We start from the raw sequence: 25,961 nt of genomic DNA, 5'->3' as shown, positions 1-25,961 counted from the left end.
GGAGCCTCCTCAGGGTATAGAGAGAGGTCAAGACGTCATTTGAAATGATAATTTTCCTGATCAAAGTTATATTAAGGAAATTGTACTGATTACATCTTTGTCCCTGAAGTTGATGAGCCTCTTTGTAATAACTGCTTCCGCAAACCAGTTCCCCTCTTCACCCGTTCTCCAGGCCTCCATCTGCAGAGGCTGAAGGACAAGTTCACCAGCCAGGCCAGGGGTTCAAGTACTCTTTCTGCTCTGAAATGACCTGTGAGTCTCCAGTGACAATCCTCCAGTGTGGTGTAGTTATATGCAAGGAGCCCACGAGCATCCCATTCCTGTGCCTAAGGCGTATGTATGCACACACAAACCCACCTCTGCTCCTTGGTCCTGCTGTGTCAGGCAACCCCTGTTGAAGCCTGCACCTCTTTAGAGGCTGACAAACCCCTGAGACCAACTCCTGGGTCCCTTCCTGAGTCTGCCACCAACTCATGTTTGAGTTTTCCTCAGCAAATTGCTTCTGTGCCCTGAGATGCTGTGAAATAATATCAGATTAACTTGGCAGGATTCTCTGACCTTTTTCAAAGACCCAGATTTCTTGTTTATTGTAGTTTGAATGTCTTCAATCTTCTAAAGGCACTTGGAATCCTCTCTTCATTTCCCTCTCCCCGGGTATCTGTTTACCCCAGACAGCCTCCCCCAGTGGGTTCTCCAGCTCCTGTCCTTTCCTTCACCTCTGCCAGGACAAAGTCCAGCACTGGGCTAACCTTCCTGGGTCAAGCCAGAGGAGAAGGAGAAGGCTGTCCCTGCTGCTGCCCACTGTTGTGGTTTCCCTCTGTGGCCACAGCTGCTGCCCCCACACCCCCAGGCCTGCTCTTTCTTCTCAGTGAGCCTCAGTACCAGTGTCCCAGTGAGCCGCTGGGAACAGAGGTCTGTCCCCTGCGCTGGCCTCGGCTCCCCACCCCAGAACACCCAAGCGTCAATGGGAAACAGCAAGATCTGTCAGCATCGCCCTTTTCTTCAGGGCTTTGAGGGCCACATTCTCCACGGCCATCTGTTCCCTTTCACCTCTCTGGACAATGTTGCTTTTTGAAGCCAGCGATTCTTCCTCTTTATCCCCTCCTCTCCCGCCTCTCTTCTTCTGTGCTCCCACCCTTTCTCCTCTCATCTCTCTCCTTTTCCAATCCTATGAAATTAGCTCTTCTAAGAAAAAAAAAAAAAAAAAAAAACCTGCCCTTCCCCCACACAAAACAGTTTTGCAATCACTATGGTTTTATGAGTTTTTATTTAGAAAATTTTTTAAAGTAGGGGCTTGCTACTTTTAAAGTTTGTGATTCTTTTGAGAGGGATAGAAGGGGGAAGAATAGAAAAATTTTCCACTCATGAAAAAAGAAAATACAGAATAATAATGAGTTTAGGTTCCTGCTGTTAGGCACTTGCCTGTTTAAATAGGGAACCTCCCTTCTCTTGATGATCAGTTTAAGGAAAGTTTTACACCCTTGAGTTACTTCCACCACCTACTTTATTATTATTTTATTGTTGCTGCTACATCATCATTGTTGTGCTGTTTTTAATTTAGAACTTGGGCTGTTACGGAGCCTTTCATCTTAAACACAGCCATAGACAACTGCAGAGGTACCCGGATCCAGGCAAGAGAGTTCATGGGACCCTCCAAGTGAACCAGTAATACAGACTCAAGGGGTAGATGTGAATGGAGTGTTTATCCTAGTACTGACTAGTGGCTTAAGTGCATGGCTGTGGGCACACCACTTTTCTAAGAACCAATGATAGAATCTTTCATTTCAAAAAATAATAAACACATGATTCTTCTGTTTGTACCATTACTTTGTTTCATAAACATGTGGGCTTATGATAATGTCATAAAAACTTTATGGGCCTTCTTGGTTTAAGGATTTTTAAAGAATCCTTGGTTAGTAGTCTAACTCAGTTGCTGGCATGGGAAGTGTCCAGAGCAAGGATACCAGCCACTGCTGCTTGTCAGAATCCTGGGTAAGGCTGGCTTATGGGTCCTGGACTGCAAGGTTTTGAATCCTGGCTCTTCCACTTGCTAGTTGTACAATGGAGGTAAAGTTTTGTCATCTATAAAATGAGGGCAATAATAGTATCTTCTTTGTTTTGTTATTGTGATGATTAAGAGTTTATCATTACATTAAGTACTTAGAACAGTTTCTGACACACAATAGGTGTTCATAGATAGTAGCTATGATTTGTCCTTCTTCCCACCCCAGAAGCACAGAACATGAAAACATGGGCTAACTGGCTTTTGTTAGGGCTCTTCTTAACTCTCTTATGTTTAACTTCCTCTATTTTATTTTTTTCACTGTAGAGTTAACACTTATAAAAGAAATCATATAAATATCAGAATTGTGGTGATAAAAATAAAAATAAAAATGTCATAAAATATAGACATGTCCTAAGATATAAAGATATATAATCATACATTTCTGGCAAAAGGTGAGACAGATGTGTAAATTAAAATCACAGAAAGAAAGCCAGTCATGGCTTTGGCAACTGGGGTTATTTTACATATTTTCAGTTGGAGAAAACCTGGAGATTTATTTTTCTTCTGTATCAATTGCTAGAAGCCTATCATATGACTAAGAGTTTCCTAACATTAGGAAGAGAACATTATTAAAATATGCTTTTCTAGAATGGCACAGATGACTCTGAAAAATAAATTGCATACTAAAATTTAATAAGGAAAAGAATACAAGTGGAGTGTCTAAGAAATGATGAGTTGAGGTTGCCTCCCACAGGGGATGACAGATGATCACTCTTGTAATACTTTCTAAATGACTGAAAGAATCATTGAAAGGAGAAATAATGAACCAGACTGTGGTGTTCTAATCCTGGTTCTGCCATTTCCCAAGCAAAATTGGTCTGATAATGGTACCTTCCTCATAGAGATAATGTAAGTGAGCCATTTAGCCTAGCACCTGAAACACACTAATTATCCCAAAGTGTTACTGCATAAGTCTTGACCATTACTTGTTACATCAACTGACATCTGAGGTGTGGGATTCATAACACGAGATCGGAGGTCTTGATTACTCTGCTGATACTGGCCATTTTCAGCAAACCCATTTCTGGATATTTCTTTCCTGTTTCTGGATAAATAGTAGCTGTCAAGGAAGAAGGAAATTGCTTTGCTTAAGAATTCATATTTTGCAGATGTGTCCTGACTGCCCGCTGCTCACTAAAACCAGTTCCCCCAATTAAAATAATCCCACTGGTATCAGCATATTTCTCATTGTTTTCCTTTCCCTCTATGAGGCAGCTTGAAAACACTTGACTGGGCCCCTGAGGATTGGGGCACCCAATTTAGGAATTTAGAGGATGGTCATCTCTGTTGCCCAAGACCCCCTCCACCCACCACAACACACACACTAACAGTCTGCATGTTGCTGGAATCTTGCAACTTCTGTTCTAGAGGCCAGTGTGATTGTCTATCAAAAATGGAATTTTTCCCCCTCCAATGACCCCCATTTGTTGTGAGCCTTGTGTTGCTGGGTGGACATAGGGACATCCCTGCCTCTCACATTATGCATACATGTGGGGGCACATACCTCCCAAAAGGAGAAGTGTCCCAGCTTCTCCTAGCCTTGACTCAGGAGGCCCAGTTCAGATGTAGAGGAAACACAAGCAGCACTGAGGGAATTCAAGCAGACAAGGCGAATTCACCAATGTGGGAAAATGAAATTCCTTTGGGTTCTCATCTAAAACTCAGGAGTTTGAGAAACTGGGATCCCCTGCACCAAACTTCTTTCCCTCACCCACTTCTGAGAGCCTTCGGGGTCAGTAAGCAAGTGTGATGCCAGCATTCCATTCCCTCCTGCTCATGAACGTGTCCTGATTCCTATCAGGATCCTCTGCTTCCCCAAGGGGCAAGGGGCAGTGGAGCGGGTGGGAGAAAAGCATAACAATAAATCATCACGCTCTGGGCAAGGTGATAATTAAAAGCATTCTCCACAAAGATGTGCTCTCTTATGTCAGAAAGGAAGCACAGGGACCATGGAAAGTCCTGGAAGGCCTGGGCTCAGGCCCCAGCTCTGCCTTCAGTGAAGTAGGTTTCCGTGATCAAGTCACTTCTGTATGAAGTGGAGGTAATGATTGTGCCCACATGTTGAGATCAAAGGAAAAAAAACACTTTAGTTGACTTCATCAGCTGCACTAATGTCCTCTGAGTTTTCAAAGCACCTCAGGGCGGCTGTCTCCTGTCCCCTTGGTTCTCCTGACTCCCTGAGAGGCACTCTGTTCCTGTCTCACAGAGGAGACAGAGGAGCTGGAACTCTGAAAGATGATGTCTTGAAGAACTGCAGGTCAGGGAGCATGACGGAGAAGGGACTTTAATGAGGGTCTCTGAGTGACCAGGCACCAGCCCTGGCCTGTTTTAAGCCATAGGCTGTCAGTTACCCCTCCTTACCAAGACTTTCTGAATTAATGTTTTGGGTGACATCTCTGACAATAGCTCCAGTCAGATTAATTATGGCCACTCTAAAAAACATTTACCTCTCCCCTTTGTATCAGCAAACAGGAGTCTTAAAAACTGGGCCAAAGGACATTCTCCAGAATGATGCCTTCAAAATAAAAAGGATAGAGCCATTTCACAAGATACAAGGTGGCGGATTTCTAACGCAAATGTATCCTCAAGGGTATGTGCACTCTCCATGGGGACCCAGGAGGCTACAATTGCAAGCGAAACAGCATATGCCTCAGACAAGATGAACATCATCTCCGAGAGCTTTTCAAAAATGCAGACTCCTGAGCAGCACCTTGGGAGATGCTGATTCATTAAGTTTGAGCTGGGGCCCAGAATTCAGCATTGTTTTAAAGTGAACAAGGTGATTCTGATGCACAGAATACACATCTGAAACAATGCTCTAATAATTTCTCCAGAAATCCAATCCAATGAACTGATTTTATATCAGTGATCATCTCTTAGGGTAAGCTAATCTATATTTTCACAATAATTTTTGAGGGGTAAGATCCAGAGAAAAGAGTTCAAACCTACAGAAAAGTTCAAAGAAAAGTACAGTGAACTCCCCATATACCCTTTACCTAGGTTGTTAATACTTTGTCATATTTGTTTTATCTCTCTTGCATTTTGTTATCAATTTATTTTTATAATATTGCATGCCCATTTTGAGAATGCTATAGATATCATGATCCTTCATCTCCAAATATTTCAGCATTTATCTCCCAGGAAAAACAATTTATTTTACATAACCACAATATAATTACCTCACCAGGGAAATTAGCATTGATACACTACTATTATCTAATGTACCAGCATTGTTCAAACTTTGCCAAGTGTCCCAATAATGTCCTTATGGCTTTTGTTTGTTTCTTTCTTTGGGTGTTTTTTTGTTTTTGTTTTTGTTTTGTATGGGAGACCCAACCCAGGGGCACTTTACCACTGTGCTACACTCCTAGCCCTTTTTATTTTTTAATTTTGAGACATTGTCTCACTAAGTTACTAAAGGCAGCTACCCTTGAACTTGTAATCCTCCTACTTTAGCCTTCCAGGTCGCCACTTCACCCCTCTTATGACATTTTTTTGTGTGTGTCTAAGATTAGACATTGCATTAAGTTGAAATGTTGTTTTGCATTAATTTTTTTTAAGCCACTGATTATCAGGGATCGACAGCCAACATCTCATTTGGGGGTTCTTCTTCCTGCCCAGGGGAATCTAAGCCACCCTAAAACTTAAAATCTCAAATAATTAGTAAATAACAAAACACAAATACTCAGAAATATATTTACAATAGGCGAAGCCCCTATAGATCTAGTCTACATGGAACTAGATCTATCTGGTTTGTCTGGAACTAGACAAAGAAAAGATGGCTCTGGTGGTTTACTTAAGGGGGTACATCAAAGGCAGGGATAAGGTTTCAAGGGCAAAGTCTTAATTCTTGATGTCCTGCAGTCAGCAGGTTGACTGACATCTTGGCAGGTCACCCATCTCAGGTGCTGTGTGGGATCTTTAGCACAGCTTGAGGGGGAAGTTCACCTGTATCAGGTGGTCAATCCCTGTGGGGAGTGCCCCAGATAAGTTACCAGTGCCAGACTTATCCCCTCACGAGGCTACTGCGCACAATAGTCCACACACATCCCATGGATGGCTTGTGACAACGGATGTTTTCATGGAAATATTCATGAAAACATTTTTCTTTTTTAAAATATATGTCCTGATAAATAACAATATTCTCTTGTGTCCTTACTGCTTACATAGAGCCAGTGATCTAGTGTGGGCCTGAAGCAGAGCAGTCTTCATCCAGGACCAAGTCATATCAGCTAAGGCACCAGCAAAGAACCAGCTCTCAGTCCTGAATTTTCCTTCTGAACTGAAATCCCAAAGGCAAATCACATGTGCCCTCTGGCTTTTCAGTCAAGTGCATTGTCACCTGACTTTCTCATTGTCTAATCCAGGTCCTTGGATATATAAAGCTTTCAAATATTACTTCATTATAGTTTTAAGTCAGTTATGTGATATCATTTCAGTTAAGTGATATAGTTATCGAGAAGAGTAACTGATAAAGGATATGCCATTTTTTTTTTAACCCTTCCCCTCTCTCTCCAAAGGTAGCTGACTAAAGGCACACATCTGGGTGTGATTCCCCCAGCCCCCAGCCACCAGCCATTAGAGCTATAACCAATATAAGATGAGAACAAACATCTGTGTTCCTTCTGTGTCAGACAATGTCACCTGAAATAAATATCAGATGGTCAAAAATGAGACGAGAACCATGTATAATACTCAAGACTTATTAGAATTCAGCTCTGGTGTCCTCCTGCTGCCTGAGATTCCACTATGGGAGCAGAAAAGCCAAGATCATACCAAGACAGCTGATATGTGCAATTTGAAGAATTCAGAGCCAGCAGATAGAACACACTGTGGAAAAAAATTTTTTTCAAGTAGCATCTTTCTCATCCTTCTGTCTTATCCCACACAGCCTCCCCCCACCACACACCCCACCCCCAGTGATGGGGATCAAACCCAGGGCCTTACATAATACCAGACAGGCACTCTATTAGTGAGCTACATCCCCAGCCCTTTTTATTTTGTTTTATTTGAAGATAGGGTCTCACTTAGTTGATGTTGCTAGCCTCGAACTTGTAATCCTTTTGCCTAAGCCTCCCAAGTAGCTGTGTCTACAGGCATGAGCCCCATATTTGGCTGTGACTTTATCTTCAATGAAACAAGAATTCAAAAAGAAAATTCCTCATATTTTAAAAAATTGTTCAGTTTCTGTTTTCTTTGCATTATTTTGCTAGTATTTACTTAAGGATGGCATGTGTTTTCTTGAATAAGGAATTTTTTTTTTTAAAGAGAGAGAGAGAGAGAGAGAGAATTTTATTAATTATTTTTTAGTTTTCGGCGGACACAACATCTTTGTTTGTATGTGGTGCTGAGGCTCGAACCCCGGCCGCACGCATGCCAGGCGAGCGCGCTACCGTATGAGCCACATCCCCAGCCCTGAATAAGGAATTTTTTCACTTTTAATTAAAAATTTTGTTTCAAAGGGTTGGGAGCCTAGGGTCCAGATTATCATTCAGGATTTCCCCCCTTAAATAGATGATAGCAAGTGGATAATTGAACTATTAGAGAAGAGGTTCAGGGACATGATCTCCTGGAGGATATCGGGAGCTGAACAGGTGAGAGGAGATGGTGTCTTTCTATTTGGACACTAGTTCTGTTCTTCTCTAGTTTGCTAGTGTTCCCCAGCTATCTTTGAAGACCTTGATGATTGTCACTACAAGCACAACAGAGCAGCCCTATGTAATATCCCCTTCAGAACTGTTTGGTTGGCATATGGGATGGTTTCCACACTGAGCTTTTTCTAATAGAGTGAACATCCTCACCCAGATTCTGGGCTGTTTTGGACATGGTGTCCCTGGAATGTTACCATATATCTTGGTTTGCCCAGAACAGTCACAATTTATCTGCTATCCCAATATAATCATTAAAATGTCTCCATTTCATTTTCAAAAGTGTCCTAATTAGATGACACTCGAGACTATGGAAACAAAATACTTTCTCCCCACGCAAAAGCCAGTGTCATCATTTGAGTAACTTGTGCTGGCATGTACCAGCCTTTATCCTTGAGATTAGTTTACCCCTGCCCCTGCTGTACCTTCTGCCGAAGAGGATTAATCCATACCTAAGTCTTACATTCCAGAGGTGCTGACTGCCCTGCCTTTCTGTTTTTGTTTCACTTTCTTTCTTTCCCTAGCAATGAGTTTTATCGAGACTTCAGTCAGCCTCAGTGTGTAGTGCAGGGAAAAGCTGAACTGCATTTGTCCCTTTCACCTCCAGCCAAGACATTGGAAATGAATTTTTTTGCTTTACCAAAGTGAAGCAACCTTCTTTATTAGCCAGCTAAATGCCTCCCTCATGGGCATATGGTTTTTGATGAGGCAGTTTTTACTTGGTTTTATGCCTCAGATCCCTTATTTGTAAATCTGAAAGAAGACTAATAGCTTTAAAGTATTTTGAGAATCTCAAAGCTCAAAGGATTATAAATAACAAAAGATATTTCTTTCTCAACTAAAATGGTAGCACAGATACTGTGGTTACTTATTTGATAGATAGCGTGTGGTCCCTGGGCCATTGCAGCTGATGGGTTTTTTCCAGTGCTCTATTTATAGAGCTAGGTCAAAAATATCACTTCCGTTGGAACTTGACCTACAGACCATTGTCAGTTTTAGAGACCCAAGGAAGTAGAGTGCACACTAAGTACAGCTGGTTCACAGGTTCAGTTAGTGAACTACAAACCCCCAAGGAAATTAATTTTGCTGGAGAATATATGTCTGAGCCTATCCCAATCTCTTTTATTTGATACCTTTGCCCTGTGGCCTCACTGAGCTTGTAGGTCACTTGAATTCTTATTCTAGAAATAGCCTAACCTAGGCAGTCTCCTTCCTTCTTTTATAATCCATTTGTCCTCTTCCATTGTAGTTGCTGAAATTTTGTCTTTTTACATGAATAGAACAAGACCCACAGGGGTAGCTTAGACTACTTGGAAATTTTGGGAAAAACAGATCTAAATGTTTCCCCTAGGTCATCTTTCTATTAGGAGTAACCAAGATTCTTTGTCACTTCCCCAGTTCAAATGGATGCCCCAATGAAAAACTGAGGCTGAAGCTCAGCAACTGCCCCGGGCCAGGTTTTAAACAGGAGAAACTGAATTTAATGGATGATAATCCCCTCCTGATGCGTACTCTAGCACTCAGACTCCCATCCTTAAGCTTCGTTATTGTGAAGTTGTATCGGTGGGACTTGGCCACTAGCCAGTTCATATTTATCCTTCATAAGGTTTTAGTAGGTAGAATAGACAAAGAAAATCCCTAGTCTGGAGAGAAATCTGCTGTCAGAAAAAGGGGCACCGTATATATCCATAAATGGGTACTGGCTGGGTAGAGCATAGCAATTCAAAGACAACATGTGGAGTACTGCATTCTCAGACTTCCCGGGGAAAGGGAGGTTCTGAATGAGGAACTAATTTTTTGTCATTAGAGTACCATAGACAAAATTTGTAATTCAGGCAGGAACTTTTGAGGTAATTTTGAACAACTCTTTCTTGTCATGGATGAGGAAACTGAGGCTGAGAGAGGTAACATAACTGGTCATTACTGAGGCCTACTCTGATGTTCTTCATATCCCACTCTCCTTCTCCCACCTGGCCTCATTAAAAGTCCACAGCTGAGTCAAAAATAGAACTTCAGGGCCCTGCCTGCTAGCCAGCAGCTCTCATGCATTACATAGAACATGCTTCAGAATGTGAGGACAGAGATAAGAAAGAGAATGTCAGTTCCAGTGGTAACATACCACCCCTTCCCTGGATTTATTTAGTCCTGAAAACATTTTTAAGTGTGATCACCCCCTACCCCCCTTTTTAAAAAAATTTCTCTTCTAGTTTCAATAATTTGCCTTTCATCTAAAGGGAAAGGAGGGACCAAATATCCAGAATATTCATTCCTCTAAGGCCGTGAACTTTTCCTTCCCCTCTGTTCCTATTCTGGGAGTCACTACTTTGTTTTTCTTCACTGTTTTTTTTTTTTTTTTTTTTTTTAACTTGGAAAAGTCTATCCTTTTAAAGTTGACCCTTCTGCTACAGGGCAAACACTTTTCTGTTATGCACTAGAGATTCAGTCTGACCTCCCAGAAATGCTTAGGAGAGGAGTCATAAATTGAAATGTTTTCAGAAAAGGAGTTTTCTCATTACAGGCTCTCCAACAGGCCCCTTCTGAATACTGACACGAGTTGGTACCAGAGGCCCATTCCCTTTATGAAAGTTAAAGCTACATAACAACCTAATTATCCTCCTCCAGTCTCATTGCACCAGGGCTATACTCTGTATGTAGAGAGCAAAGAGACAGCTCCTTGCCTTGTGAGAAATTTGTCTTCATAACAAACTCCTACTCCAAAAGAGTAGGAAATAGAATCCAAAAGATAGTAGTCATGAAAGATTCTAGAAAGTGAATCCATGTTTTAACTGCTTCACTACTAAGCTTTACTATCTTTCCTAATGATCAGCAGGATAAAAAATAGAGAATAGGGTGATTAAACTTCTTTTCTTCTTGACTTTCATCTTCCATGTTTGGTCATCATTGCTCCTGTCATTTAACCATATCAAGTATCTCCATCTCAGGGTCACCAAGAACCTTTGGTTGCCTGGAGGCAACAATTATTATTCACATTTTACAGATGGATAAGCATCATAGAAAGAGAACATGCTTTCTTTGACTTACCTAAAGGAGTCTCTGAGAGAGTGGGGATGAATGTTCTCACAGTCTTTTTTAGACAGCCTTGACTTTAGAGTAAATAAATTAGGTTTGCTCTATGCAGCTTACCCAAATGCTTCTGCAGGTTCAATTCTGTGACCATGGATAATTCCCCCAATAAGATGTTTTCAATGCCTAGTTCATTTACTTTATTTTTTAAAAATTTGTATTAAAATCAACCAAATTCCAGACAATTAAGTCATACTGCCTTGGTAGGTCTAAATATCACAATCATCAAAAAAGAGAGAGAAAATACCCCAGTTTTTAGAATTTCCTCTTAAGATGAGCATAGAGAAGATTCACTTATCTGTTTCCTGACCAATTAGGTCAACTTGGCAGGAAATCACCTTTTCTGAAAAGCCAGTAAGCAGATTCCTCCTATCTTAAATTTCTCATAAATAACATTAACAGACATTTATACCAGCCTTTTCATAGGAATGCTAGAAAGTCAACAGACATAAGAGTCTACTAAGTTTTCTGGTTGAAAATAAGGGTATACATTTATAATAACTGACAGCTTCTCCATCTCCCTATCTCAAGTGACCCACCTCCATAATCACTTCCAATTGTTTTCCTACATTAAAGGCCCTTGTAAGTGAAGTATCTTCCCAGTCCTAATCAGATTTTAAGCCTCTGACGAGGGAGGGTCAGTTCCAGGCCACCTGATTTGCGTGAATCCAGCCACAGGGCCAATTGAGCAAGGTTAAATAATTTGCAGAGCTAGGACATGTGCTGTCTTTCTGGAAACCTCTTGCCCTAGGTTATCAAAGTACATCAGAACAGAGGAAGCTGAGTGTGAAGCCCTAGTGACATTCAGAGTTCAGATGAGTGATAAGATGCTCACAACATACCTCTGCCAGTGTCATCCAAAGAGATGGGCCTTTGAGCTCTCTCCATGCCCTCCCTAAGGCCCCCATTGACTTAGCACAATAACAGGATATTTGACTTAAGAGACATAATGAGCCTGGATAAGGCAATTAGGAGTAGTGGTTAAGATTTAACCAGCCATGTGACCTTGAAGGAGTGACTTAACTCTTAAAGCCTCAGCCTGTCAATAGGAATAACATTATCTATCTCACAGGGTTGCTATGAAGATTAAAAAAGATGTAAGATATGAAACTCAAACAGTATGTAAGCCCCTGATAAAAAGGCTTTCACAGTGTCCAGTGGATAGTACTTTTAAAAATATTGTCTTTAGCATCATTAACTTTCAAGGCCTTGCTGCTATTACTCTTACAGTGGCATGATATTTGTAAGGACTCCTGGAGATACATCTCAATCTTACTCAGTTTTCATTGGAAATGCTTCTGTGGTCATTTGCACTCATGGCCCGTAGTTGGGACCTGAGTTAATCTGTTGAGGAGGCAAGTATATTGTACTTTTTATGCTGCTTTAATTGGTTTAGTGTCATGGAGTTCTTTAAATACTTGCTACTCGCCCAAATGCAGCTCTGACCACTGTAAACATCCTGTGTCTTCCTTTAGACCCTGGAATCTCCTCCAGTTTATCCAAAAAAAGAGTGCCTAACCAATTAGCAACTCCTAATTATTCACATGTAGCTTTTTCTTGGCAAACTTTAAAGCTTAGCCTCTCATTATCCTATCCCTTAGCAGACATTGTAAGCAACTTGCTTCTCGAATTTGCTTGTAAAAGGTAAATCTGATAATCTTAATTTAAGCAAGATAGGATTAATAATTTAATGCACTGCTATAACAAGTATATAAGATGGCTCAAAGTTTAGTGAAATAACCTATTAGTGATTTAATCACTCTTTAAGCATCCTCTGGGTCTCACGTTTTGCATTCAGTCAGGCATGCTGGTATAAATTAGAAATACATCTAACCCTTTTAAAATATATACTAAGGGTGATAAGAAAAGCACACAAATATTATATCATGATAGAATGTGCCCAATTCAAAGAGTGAAGTAAAGTATTATGGAAGTTTAGAGGAGGAAGACATTATTTCTCTAACAATAAGAGAAGTCAGCACGTGGACTGTGGCATTGCAGGCAGGGTAGGTCTTGGACATGTGGATGTAGGAGCATTCCAGACAAAGAGGGGAATTGGGGTGATTAAATTGGAGCAAAGGCTATGTGAAGTGGAGTGAAAAGAAGCACAAAAGGCAGGTTGAGCACAGGGTGAAGGCCCTTGAATATCCATCTTAGGAACTTAAAATTCTTTGAAGTCATTTGGGAGCCATTGAAAGTTTTTGAGCATATTGGTTTTAAGTGGCACAGTAGTGTGCTTATGCATGCTTGAAAACATCTTCAATTGGGGGAATTATCCATGGTCATCAGGGAGGAAAATAGAGGATGGTTTTCAGTATGAGAAGCTGACAGCAGCAAGAACACCAGGTAGAAATCTAACCTGGTCATTCTTAGGTAGAAACTAATGTGGGTCCAAGATTGGAGTAGGAGGGATGGAAGGTAGGAGGTGGATGTAAGTGAAATAAATTAGATAAATCAATAGGACTTCACAGGAGGTCACAGTGAACCATTCAGTGATAGACCTTAGAGAGATGAGGCCAGAGAGAGGGAGGCAAATGATGAAGTGCCCAGAATACATTGTACAGGAGTAGACATTTTATCCTCAGGCATAGAGCATTACTGAGGATTTTAAAATAGGGAAATGGGACAGATCAAATGTGAGTATTATTGAAGTAAAAAGCATAGGAGAAAAAGAAACATAAAACTTAAACTGAAGTTTCAAACAGGTAATTGGAAGACTGAAGAAAAGAACAGAAAAGGAAGAGTACATTTATATTGGAAGTTATGAGCTTGCTTTGAAGATATTGAAAAGATAGTCTAAAATTCATATTTCCAACTTGCAGTTCTTGTGGTTGAAAATGGAGAACAGGTGCTGGGACAAGTCAGAGGTTGAAACAGATTCTTAGAAATCACCTGCACAGGGCTTGTCAATAGTGAGATTATGCTGTATGGAGCAGACATTGCTAGCTTGATGAGAATAAGACTATCTGGCTCACAAGTATGTTTGTGTGTTCTTAAAAACTCAAAAATTTTAAGATTAAGCTAACATTTTAAAAATCAGGAAATTTTACATAAAATATTGTTTTCTGGCTTCTCTTTTAAAAACATCAAAAGGTGTGGTTAATTATGAACTGCATTGCTACATGACAACAGAGGCTGCCCCTGGAGATCCTGGATGCATTCTCACCACAGTCCCCATTCCCATTTACCTTCCTGATATTCCAAGATTAAAAGTCCCTTGAGGGCTGGGGATGTGGCTCAAGCAGTAGTGCGCTCGCCTGGCATGCGTGCGGCCTGGGTTCGATCCTCAGCACCACATACAAACAAAGATGTTGTGTTCACCGAAAACTAAAAAATAAAATATTAAAATTCTCTCTTTCTCTCTCTCTCTCTCTCCCTCTCTCACTCTCTCTTTAAAAAAAAAAAAAAAAAAAAAAAAAAAAAAAAGTCCCTTGATGTCTATAGAGATAAAAAGTAGATTAATGGTTGCCTGGAGCTGGGGGCAAAGGATGGAGTGCCCAGGACAGTAGTTAAAGGATGTGGGATTTCTTTTGGAGCTGATGAAATGTTCTGAAGTTGATTGTGGTGATTGTCGAATGATACTTTGAGTACAGTAAAAGCCAATGAACTGAACATTTCACATGGGTGAATTTTATGATGTGTGAATTATCTCACACATATAAAGCTACTTTTTAAAATGCAAATAGAGTTGCTATTGCCCCTGAAGTGTTGATTTTCCTATAGCAGAAAAAAAAAAATTGTCTTTATCAAGAAGTGGAAAATGAAAGGTAGACTGTATATTTCAAAAAGAATAGAAGGGAGTACCTCTCTTCATGGTAATACAGATCTTTACATATTAATTGATCAACACCTGGGCTCTTTACTAATGTACATATATTACCTTTAATGTACATATATTACCTTTAAACAGAGAGGGGGAGATGTTGAGAGCCACAGCCGAAGGGGCCCCAGCAAACTTTCAGACTGCCAGCTGATGATTGGCTCACAGCGGCCCCAGCAACATCTAGCTGACTAGCTCCTCTGCGGTGATGCTCATTGGACTGTTTCCCTGCCCTTTCAGGCCACGGAGCTGCTCATTGGGGGACTTTTTTGGCTCCGCCCACATGACCCAGCCAATTGGCCTCAAGAGCAGGAGGATTGTGGGAGGTGGAGAGGCTGGGGGTTGGGAGAGTGGCTTGTGGGAAGCCGGTGGTGGCAGTTGGGCTCTGAGGGTTTTTCCTGAGGAGCTGTTTTGTTTGGCTGTGTGTGGTTCTAAAAATAAAGTTAGTTTCTTTTGACAAGTGGCTCCTGAATTGTGCCCAGCCAGACTGCGGCATTTGGTGGCTCGCACAGGGAGTGACTGAGGGTAAGTAAACTGCTCGCCCCTGAGGGCAGGGTGAGAGGATGGGTAGCCATTTTAAGATTCCTCTTTTGTTTTGCTTCATTTTTGTTTTAAGTTGCCTGTCCCTGGAGATGAGTGAGACGGAAGAAAAACCGCTCACATCTGAGGAAAAACTATTTACGTCTGAGGAACAGATAGGGAGAAAGGACGGATGCACATGTCAGGAGGATAGAAAGGCTATAATGATTTTGTGTGGTTCCATTTTTATTTCATTCTGTCTCGGTTTTGTTTGGCGTCATCTTGTTAAGTTGTATTATAGTAGAAATACGGGATCAGAAATTAGTAAAAAACAAACCAAAAGAGTGTTAAGTAAATTGTTAGAGGAAGGAGGCATCTCAGTAAAATCAAGAACAGTCAGAGCATACGTTGATACAATACAAAAATGTAGCCCATGGCTTTTTAAGGAGGAGTTGTTAAGTATATCACAATGGAACCATCATGGTGAAGATTTAAAAAGAATAGAAAAGAACAGCCCAGGAACTCTGCCAGTTGGCACATTGCCATTGTGGACATTCGTATCTGGTTTGCTTAGTCCAAAACCTTCAATTCAGACAAAGGTAGAGGAAGGAGAAGACATAAAGATTCAAGTAAAAGAGAAGGTCTTTCGAGCTAGTCAGACAGAGGAAGGAAGTTTAGAGCAGAAAAAGTCATCAGGGGAAAAGTTACAACAGGAGACTGCTACTAACACTTTTCTATCACCAGAGGGTGTAAGGGTCCAACCAACAGTGCCACCTCTACAGGAGACTGCTACTAACACCTTTCTATCACCAGAGGATGTAAATGTCCAACTAACAAGGCCACCTCCATATGCTGGGAGGCTCCCAACCCCTGCAGTTGATAGTTGGGATCCTGAGACAGGATCTCAAGTATTAACATGCCCTGTATTTGAGGTAGGAGGGCAGCGAATTTACCATGCTTTAAATTTCAAAACAGTGAAGCAGCTAAAAGAAGCGTGTAACAACCTATGGTCCTCAAGCACCCTTCACTGTAAACTTGGTCAAATCCATTACCAACTTGAACATGACGCCAGCAGATTGGGCTCATATGTGTAAGCTATGTTAAATGGAGGACAATACCTGTTATGGAAGGTTGCCAATGAGGAATTTTGCAAGGAGACGGCTAGGCGAAATGCAGCAGCTGGTTATCCTCAGAGAAATCTAGATATGTTGTTAGGAAAGGGACCTTATGAGGATCAGCAGCAACAAATTGCATATGATCCTGGGGTATATTTACAAATTGCTGTAGATGCAGTTAAGGCATGGAAGACTTTACAAGGACATGGAGGTTTACAAGGTCAATTATCTAAGATAATACAAGGAACTAATGAATCTTATGCTGAATTTGTAGATAGGCTTATTCAAACAGCTACCAGAGTTTTTGGGAATACAGAACAAGCAATGCCATTAATAAAACAACTGGCTTATGACCAAGCGAATTGTTGGTGCTGATAACGCCAAGGTCGCGGGTTCATTCCCCGCACGGGCCACCAAATGCCGCAGTCTGGCTGGGCACAATTCAGGAGCCACTTGTCAAAAGAAACTAACTTTATTTTTAGAACCACACACGCCAAACAAAACAGCTCCTCAGGAAAAACCCTCAGAGCCCAACTGCCACCACCGGCTTCCCACAAGCCACTCTCCCAACCCCCAGCCTCTCCACCTCCCACAATCCTCCTGCTCTTGAGGCCAATTGCCTGGATCATGTGGGCAGAGCCAAAAAAGTCCCCCAATGAGCAGCTCCGTGGCCTGAAAGGGCAGGGAAACAGTCCAATGAGCATCACCACAGAGGAGCCAATCAGCTAGATGTTGCTGGGGCCACTGTGAGCCAATCATCAGCTGGTAGTCTGAAAGGGCAGGGAAACAGCTCAATGAGCATCTCCAATGAGCATCACCGCAGAAGAGCCAATCAACTAGATGTTGCTGGGACCGCTGTGAGCCAATCATCAGCTGGCAGTCTGAAAGTTTGCTGGGGCCCCTTCGGCTGTGGCTCTCAACAGAAAATGAAAGGTAGACTGTATATTTCAAAAAGAATAGAAGGGAGTACCTCTCTTCATGGTAATACAGATCTTTACATATTAATTGATCAATACCTGGGCTCTTTACTAATGTACATATATTACCTTTACCTTCTTAGCCACTGAAGGCATTTGGTATTAGGGGAAAAAATCTGGTCTCCCGAGCTTCCTGAGGTCCACCACAGCTAAGAAGAGAGAGAGAAAAAGACAGGGCAGGAAAAGAAGTAATCAACATGTAAAAGGAGAAGCAGAGAAGGGTGGTAGAGTGGATGCTCTATCATCTGCTGACAAGAGGTCAAGGAGGATGGGACAAAGAAGTCAGGAGGTAACAGTGAACCATTCAGTGATAGACCTTAGAGAGGGAGGCAAATGATGAAGTGCCCAGAATGCATTGTTCAGGAGTAGACATTTTATCCTCAGGCATAGAGCATTATTGAGGATTTTAAATAGGGGAGTGGGGCAGATCAAATGTGAACGTTATTTGTGTTCACATTAATTTGTGTATATTTTGAATAGTGTCCATGATGATCCAAGGCTACCCCTTATTCTGTCCTATAGTAAATTCTCCTTCAAGGTAAAATCTCCATTTGTTGAGAAATGTTATTGATTTCCATCTTAATTATACCTGGACCTGCTTGAACTAGGAAAGATATATGTGACTGGTATTATCTAACCCAGGGGTCCTCAACCTAGTATTGTTCTATTTGGGGCTGGATAATTCTTTATCATGGGACTGCCCAGGATGTTTAATGGCTTCAACAATCTCTACTTTCTAGATGCCCGTAGCACTCTCAATTAGACATTTCCAACAAAGTTGCCTCCAGCTAATAGCCACTGAACGGCATTTATCCACTGTAGCATTTGGACCCAGACAATTAAGGCCATGTGCAATTGACAGACTACCCTGAAGGATATCTGGCTTGGAAAAAGGACCAATTCCTATTCCATACTGAGGTTACGTATCAGATGATGCAAGCAGGGGATAAAAATGAGACACTAAGGCCTAATTTTGTTTTAGATATTTCAGTGGACTTCAGTCCTCTGCCTTAGTCTCCTTGCTGAAAAGAAATGCTGTCTGGGAGATATGAGGCAGGAGAAATGTGCAACATCCATGGCCCCAGGCCAGGATTCCTGCCATGGCCCAAGGGCCAAAGAGGGCAAGATAGTTCAGAGGAGACCTCAGGATGCACCAGACATGATAGTGAAGGTTGGCTTCTCGTGGTGGGACTTGGAGAATTTCCCCTGTGGAAGAAGAAGATGGGAAAGGAGTGGAAATGGTTTTCTTCTTGTCATGTCAAGAGTAATCAGTGAAACTAGAGATGGAAGAGAGTCATTTAGTGCAAGTTGGAGTAGATGTGGAACTCAGAAGAAGTTTACTTCAGATCCTCTCCCTAAAAGGAAAGTCTTAGAAGTTAAAAGCATGTTTCTCTTGGAATAGGGCTGTCTAAAATAGACTAGAAGTGAAATGTCAAGATCTTCCAGATTCCCCTTCTGGGTGTGTATATGTGTACAGTGGGTAGGAGGGCAAAGGAATTCTATGTGTATATGCTGCCATTTTTTTTTCTATTTGATAAGAAAAATTAAGATTTTTATCAAGCTAAAAAAAACTCTAACTCTATTAAATTAAACTATTTCATACTGGCTCTTAATGCTTTTCTGACATGAATGTTGGGGAGCTTGATTGATTATTGGCAATGGTTCCAAGCTGCTTTGCAATGCAACCTCATTGGCATATAACTGCTATTGTTTGGCCCAGTGGTGGTCACTTTCACAGAGGCTGAAGGAAACACATGCTGGTTTTTATTTTCAGTCTCAAGCTTCTTAACCCTGTCCTCCTGTTCTAATTTATGAACCAAGCCTCTGAGTACTGTCTAAGCAACAAGTACTAATTGGACATTTTTTATGTAAAATACTATTTGAAGAAAGGGCATTTAGAAGCATGGTTTTGCCATCTCATTTCAGGCCTTTCTGAATCCAGCTGTGTAATTGCCGCCCTAGGAAACACTTGGAGTCACAGTGTAAACACCAGGCTGATTCTCCGGTCCCTTGATTCAGAGAAAAGACAGGTGAGTTCTTTGTCAGTGTTCTCTTCATTGTCAAGGTTAGAAAACAAGATGTACTGAGAAATCAGAGCATCTTCTGAAAGTGATGGCTTCTTTGTCCTTCCTGGGCCAACACTGGCAAGAGTGCATTGAGAAACCTTGCTTACTCATTGGTAGTTATAGTGAAGTGAAGGCAGTAGTCACATACTGGAAAACAATGTAAGAATAAATCACAGGAAGTTAGCATGTCCCCTGATATTTGCAATAACCAAGAACCACACCTCTAGATAATTTGTCTGTAAATTAAATATTGACTGTGCTTTTAGTGAGATTATCATATATGTGAGATGTGTGTATGTGTATGTGTGTGTGGAGAGAGAGAGAGAGAGAGAGAGAGAGAGAGAACTTTAGCCCAAACAGATCCTGCTAAGTGAATGAACTTTTCCCCAGATCCTGGTACTTTTACATTACTATATAAGCCTGTAGTGTAAAGTACTGAATGGTGCCAGAGAGACCTTGGAAAGGATAATGACTTCCTCAGAGCTCCCTATTTACAGTTTCTATCCTGGCCCCAAGTGAGAATCCCCCACTTCCATCCAGAAAGCAATACTGTTTATCCCTTTTTCCATCTTCTCTTGTACTCTAGAGAAAGGAATACCATAGCCTGATGTTTTTCATAATCAGAAAATTCTTTTTCTAATGTTTTACCTTGACTTTATCCTGCTGTGTCACCAGATTTAATCACAATCTCTTCTGTATGCAGAAAGAAAAAGGTTGTTTTGAATAGGGCAGAATTCAGAAGCCAGATTTGCCCAACTTGCTAAGTATATGGCAAATTCAGGTTATTAATTAAAGAGTATGAACTATCGCACTGGTGGTCCTTTCTGGACATGGGAGGTAGGGTGTTGTTGCCTTTACCTGCATTAGGTAAATTGGCTCTTTTTCAAGGAGACAGGAATTATGAAAAACAGACATGAGTCTTTGCCTGTTCCAGACATAACTTTATGAATGCCCTGGTTACAGAACAGAGGATTCTAGGTCTTCTTGGGATTGTGTAAATAACATTCCAGCTTAGTGACTAGGTCAGCCCTGTTCTGAGAAGATAGATGGACTTATTTCTGTTCAGGAAGCATTCTTATGTTCTCAGGCCCTGGCATGCTCATTACCTCAATGATACCTTTCCCCCAGTGATTCTGGTATACTGGGCTCCATCACTTCTCTTCCTGGTGGAACATACCCAAAAATATTCCTGGAGAACCTAATGACCTTTGGTTTGTACCCCAGGTAGTAAATCATGATAAATAAACTTTGTTTGCAGCTATCAGAAATATCACTAAGGACTGTCAAGTATTTCTATCTAAATTGCATTAGAGGAAGCAAAATTCCTTGTGAATCAGTGTTGATTCATTCATTTTCATGAATCTTACCCACTTCTTAAAAGCCTATAGTTTATGCCTGTGGGTTTGTTTGTTTATTTTTTCCTCCAAACCTGTTTTAGATTTTATTTGGCATTCTTTCTGTAATACACCCTGAATTTGTGATTTGGTCTCTTATATACAGTATCATGAATTCGAGGCTCCTAGATCCTAGTTTTACTAATTCCAGTTAGAATTTTCAAGTAGATAAAGAAGTTAGAGCCACATTTGTCGTTTCCTTGTAATAACTAAAAAATCCAGTCCTTTACATTTTGTCAGTGTCAACAGGAAGTGGCTGGGAGGACAAATGCTATTATTTTGCATTTCTTTGGTAATGGGAGGATTTTGGTGACTCTTTGCTCTTGGTTGATAAGGTCAAATGCAGGCCACTGGTCACAAGAAGAACTAGGGGCAAAGTGTGGCTGGATCAGTGACAGTCTATCAACTCATATCCTATTAGACAGGTCAGTGATGTTATCTTAATCTATGAAGGACAACTTGTACTATCATTACTAATCAATCAGAGGCAGACTTAAATGCCTTTGAATCATATTTTCAAACAATAATTAACAATTAATGTTAAATATCACCAGTATAAAAATGACCATAGAAATAAGCATGCTTTGGGGAATGAGTTGTTCAATCTGTGACCCAATAACTAGAATAAAATTTGATGTAAAAAACATGTCTCTATTTTCTAAAACATTAGGAAATTGAACCATTGTAGTGTGCTATTTTCTTTCTTTCTTTTTTTTTTTTTTTTGATTCAAGTGGGAGATGAAGTGTTTGGGGTACAAGTGGAAGGAGGATAATAAAAACAACTGATAATTTTGACAAATGACAAAATTGAAAAAAAAAATTTTAAGACAAATTTCATAGCATTGTACAAGTAGGTATGTGTGACTGGGATTACATGTTTTAGTGACTATATCATATAGGATTTAAAACACCTTGGAAGTGCTCTGGAAAACTTCTACAGGAAGGCAAAGGGAGGGGTGGGTAAAACACTCAGAACTGGGATCTATCAAATCTAAAATGAAGATAGAGCAACTGGGCCCTGCTAGTCTTCTGTATTGGTTTCCCCCTTATTGACTCTTCTCCATCTTTTCTTTTCTTCTCAAATCCCATCAACTTACTTGCTTCAGTGGTATTTCACCAAAATATAGCCATTAAAAAGACATCAACTCAAAAAAAAAAAAAAAAAAAAAAAAACATGTCTCTATCTGATGACCTTATCTTGCTTCAGCAGAGGGCAGGCTTAGTGATTCCGTGAGGCCTTCCTGTGGTCTTACTTCATGACCAAGTACTGAAGCCATGTGAAGATAAGCCTTTTCAGTGATATGTGCACAAATAATACTTTAAAGCCAGGCTTTCAGGTAATAACACCAAATAATATTTTCTTATGATTCTACTTACTTGGAAAGTGTGCCTGGTCATTATAGGACAGTCATACCTGTGGGACACCAGCAACTTGGAGAAGATATCAAGTATAATTTTCTGTTTGCTGGAGTTCTTTTAGTCCACAAGCAGAAGTTGCTACACCAAGGGATCAAGGTTATGGAATAAGGATTATGTTTCATCCCGTTTCTATGACATTGAGCTCTACACCAGGGCTCTTCAATGTGAGGCTTAATCTGGGATCACAGGGCCTGGAAGGAGGTCAGGTCAAGCTGAACAATCTTCAATCTGATTAACCCAAGAGCTGAATTGAATAGTCCAAGGGAAGGAGTCCTCCCTGGCTGATTTTTTTCTTTACACCCTGGAAACTGTGTAAAATTATATAACTAAAAAAGAAGTCTCCTTATCAGGTCACAAGCCAAGTTAATTCTCTTGTTTATCTGATTCAGTATTTGGGAAAACCCTCTTGAGAAACTGGGAAGTATTTTCTTTTGGATTAATTTAGCCTTTTTTCCCATTGGACTTTCATTTACCATTTTCCTACTCTGCTTCAATCCTGCCTCACCCTTTTTGCAACATTTTTATTCTTATCAAAGACATGACCTTAGAGTAGCATTAAAGTGGCCTCTACTAGTTTTGTTGTTGTTGTTGCAATTGTTTTAAATCATCAAAAATATATCTAGATCCATGATGTGCATGGCATGGGGATGCCAGGAAGGAGAAGACACAGTTCTGGCCCTCAAGTTGCTTCCAGCGTAGGGACGAAGATGATACATATATACAGACTCCTGAACAACCAAATACAGGAGTTAAAGAACTTAAGGAATACTGAAATACAGTCACAAGGCAGCATTTTATTTTTTATCTAATGAATGGTTAAAAAAAGTACATACTTTGATTGGCCAAGGCTTGCATTTGGGAAGCTCTCATTGAGCTAGGTACCTTGTGATGAGGGAGGGACTGGGAAAAGCTTATACTTGAAAGAATGATGTAAAACCCTGATGAAATATTCATAATATTTCTCATCAAAATCTCATGAAGTCTGTTCCTACAAACCACATAAGGGATTATATAAATTTTGAAGTACCCTAGAAGGAATAATGAAATAAATTAATCCTGACTAAGCCTCACACCCTCTTGATGAAATAAATATTATAACTCTCCTATTTCAACGAATTGGAAAGAGTTGACTTTTTCATATAGGAGGTTTATTTAAGTGGGTTTTATAATAATATTTTCATCTTCTATTTAGAAGGCACCCTGAAGCTAAAGAACGCTTGGGGGAAATCTGAGCTGTTGAAAGAAGTAGATACACCAGTAAATTACTGATAGGACCAACATTCTTCCTCCATCTCCTGATCCTTACTTGTATCCATGGGCTTTTGTTAAACTCTCAGGTTGTTTTGCATCTTGGAAATATTCAGTTTTTATTTTCTGGTGCTTTGATCCTCTTGGTGTCCATTTGGTATTTTCAAAGACTCAAACACCATCACTATGGATACTTTCCTGACACCCAGTGTTAATCAGCCCCTCTTCCTCAAGTTGCACCTGGTACTTGTCTTTATTCTTAAACATTTAAACCCTGAATTATGAGCCCCTTCAAGTCTATGACTGAATTTTTATTCAGGTACCCTCAGAAGTAAGGATAATGTTTAACACTTATATATTTGATATGCTTATTTGACAGAGAAAAAGAAAGAAATTCCTTGTATCTATATGTAAACCCAGTCTACTTTTCTTTCTTTATATGTTGGAGGGGTGGTATTGAGGATTGAACTCTGGGGCACTCTACCACTGAGCTATATTCCCATCTCCTCTTATGGTTTTTATTTTATAGTTGTAGATGGACAGCATACCTTTATTTGTTTAGTTCTTTATGCAGTGCTAAGGATTGAACCCAGTGCCTCACACATGCTAGCCAAGCACTCTGCCACGGGGCTACAGCCCCAGCCTCTCTTTTATTTTTTTTATTTTGAGATAGGGGCTTGCTAACTTGCTCAGGCTGGTCTTAAATTTGTGATCCTTCAGCTTCCAGAGTTACTAGGATTACAGGTGTGTAGTCTTTTACACGCCTGACTGTTAACCCACCCTTGAGGAAGGACACATTGCTGATTTAGAATCACTCTTACCCATAGGAATTGAGTTTTACAGTCTAATCGTCCCTCTAATGCATTAGTAATTGTCAGTAAAAGAGTTTAGCATAAAATATTGACAATTACAAGCAGATATCTGTATAGAAATAGCATAAGAATACTGAATATAAGAATACGTTTATGCAGAACCAGTCTGCTGGGGGCTATGAGTGAATGGGAACCAGGTTTTTTCACAAGAATCCTTTTCACAGGAATTCCTTTGTGTAAATGAGCCAGAGTCCTAAACATAGACTGAAGCCAGGAGGGAGGATTTTGCAGCCACTTTCAAAAATAGATGGCATGTGGACTTTGGCAGACAGGGCAGAAATCTTTGTTGCCATCTTCTAGAAGTCTTAACTTCCCCTTTCTGTGGTTGGGAAGGCTTAATGAATGACAGAATAATCAAAGAAAAAATGATTAAAATTTTCTCCCAGGTAAGCTGAAACGTAGATTTGGAGCGGAATACCAGGCTTATACCCGTGTTCACCCAAAGAGAGACACCACAGATGATGTTTTACCTGATATAAGCCACCCTGTATGTCTCCTTACTCCCAGGTTTCTCTAAAGAGGGATCAGGCTTAGTTGCCCTAACTCAGATATGAATCCTTTTCCCTGAGCAGAATGATTCCAAATTAACATGTGCTCTTGTTTTCTCCTCCAGATCATCTGCTGTTTTCAGTCAGGGAGACTTCTGTGTGGGCGTATGTGCACGCTCGTGTGTGTGTGCGTGTGTGTGTGCGTGCGTGTGTGTGTGTGTGTGTGAGAGAGAGAGAGAGAGAGAGAGAAAGAGAGAGGGAGCGCACACCTGGATTCAGCCAAAGGTGAGTTTGGCTGTGTTGCAGAGATAGAAGAAAATCCTTTTTAAGAAGAAATATCTGCAGAAATAGCAAAGGGATAGAATCCCAGCCAAGTAAATTGCCTTGGGTCTAAATATTTCTTCTTTTTCCAGATCTGCTTAAGTGCAGAATCAAAGCCTCTGCCACTCTCTTCCATCAGAAGTGTTCTAACAGGTGTTGAACAGATTGGGAAAAAGGTGACTTTGAAAGGATTCTTTTCTCAGGTCACCAGGCAAATGTATTGAAATCTGAGGAAATCCCACCAGACAAGCATGTAGCAACCACAAATGAATGCAGTGAGTTCGTAACTCAGCAGAGCATAAGATGGGCTGCATCAGAGAAGGGACAACACTTCTGTTTCTATCTCTACATTTGAGACAAGAATATCTATATCTTTCCTACCACCTACAAATGAATTCAATGGGGCTCCCTTTTAAAAAAAGTCCATGTGCCCATGAAATCATCATCTCTGAATGGGCTTCAGTAAAATTCAGTAAACAAACAGATCATTTTTTAAAAAACTTTTTTGCAGTACTGGGAATTGAACTCAAGGCCTCGTGAAAACAAGGCAAATGCCCTACCACCGAGCTATATCCCTAGCCCAAGAGAGCTATTTCTTAAGAAAGGTGTATTTGAAAATACATAGGTACAAGTGCTCCCTTGCCTCAGCTGGGGGTCTCTCTTCTGATGCTTCAACTGTGATAGAATATGTTCCTTCACCAGAGAGGAGTCAGTCTTTATTAGGAGAGTTTGATCCCTTGGGGACCAAGAAAAGTTTAAATAAAAATAAAAGCAAAACATTTTTATTGAAGGGTTATAAAATTAAAGGTTACCAGGCTGGGGATATAGTGCAGTTGGTAGAGTGCTTGCCTTGCATGCACAAGGCCCTGGGTTTAATCCCCAGCACCACAAAAAAAAAAAAAAAAAAAAGGGTTGCCTCCATTTC

At 40.6% G+C, this 25,961-nt stretch overlaps 1 protein-coding gene across 1 annotated transcript in view; it reads left to right on the top strand.

Annotated features, from left to right (window-relative positions):
- Rad51b (RAD51 paralog B) overlaps positions 1–25,961 on the top strand; it is a 574,557-nt gene that overhangs the window by 509,896 nt on the left and 38,700 nt on the right. The window contains exon 9 of the mRNA XM_076848311.1: positions 19,155–19,258. Within this exon, the coding sequence (XP_076704426.1) occupies positions 19,155–19,258 (104 nt within the window). The remainder of the gene's footprint in view (positions 1–19,154; positions 19,259–25,961) is intronic.

This window comes from Callospermophilus lateralis, chromosome 3 (genome assembly GCF_048772815.1).
Source record: "Callospermophilus lateralis isolate mCalLat2 chromosome 3, mCalLat2.hap1, whole genome shotgun sequence".
Classification (NCBI taxonomy): Eukaryota; Metazoa; Chordata; class Mammalia; order Rodentia; family Sciuridae; genus Callospermophilus; species Callospermophilus lateralis.
This window is presented reverse-complemented; position numbering and strand designations above follow the sequence as displayed.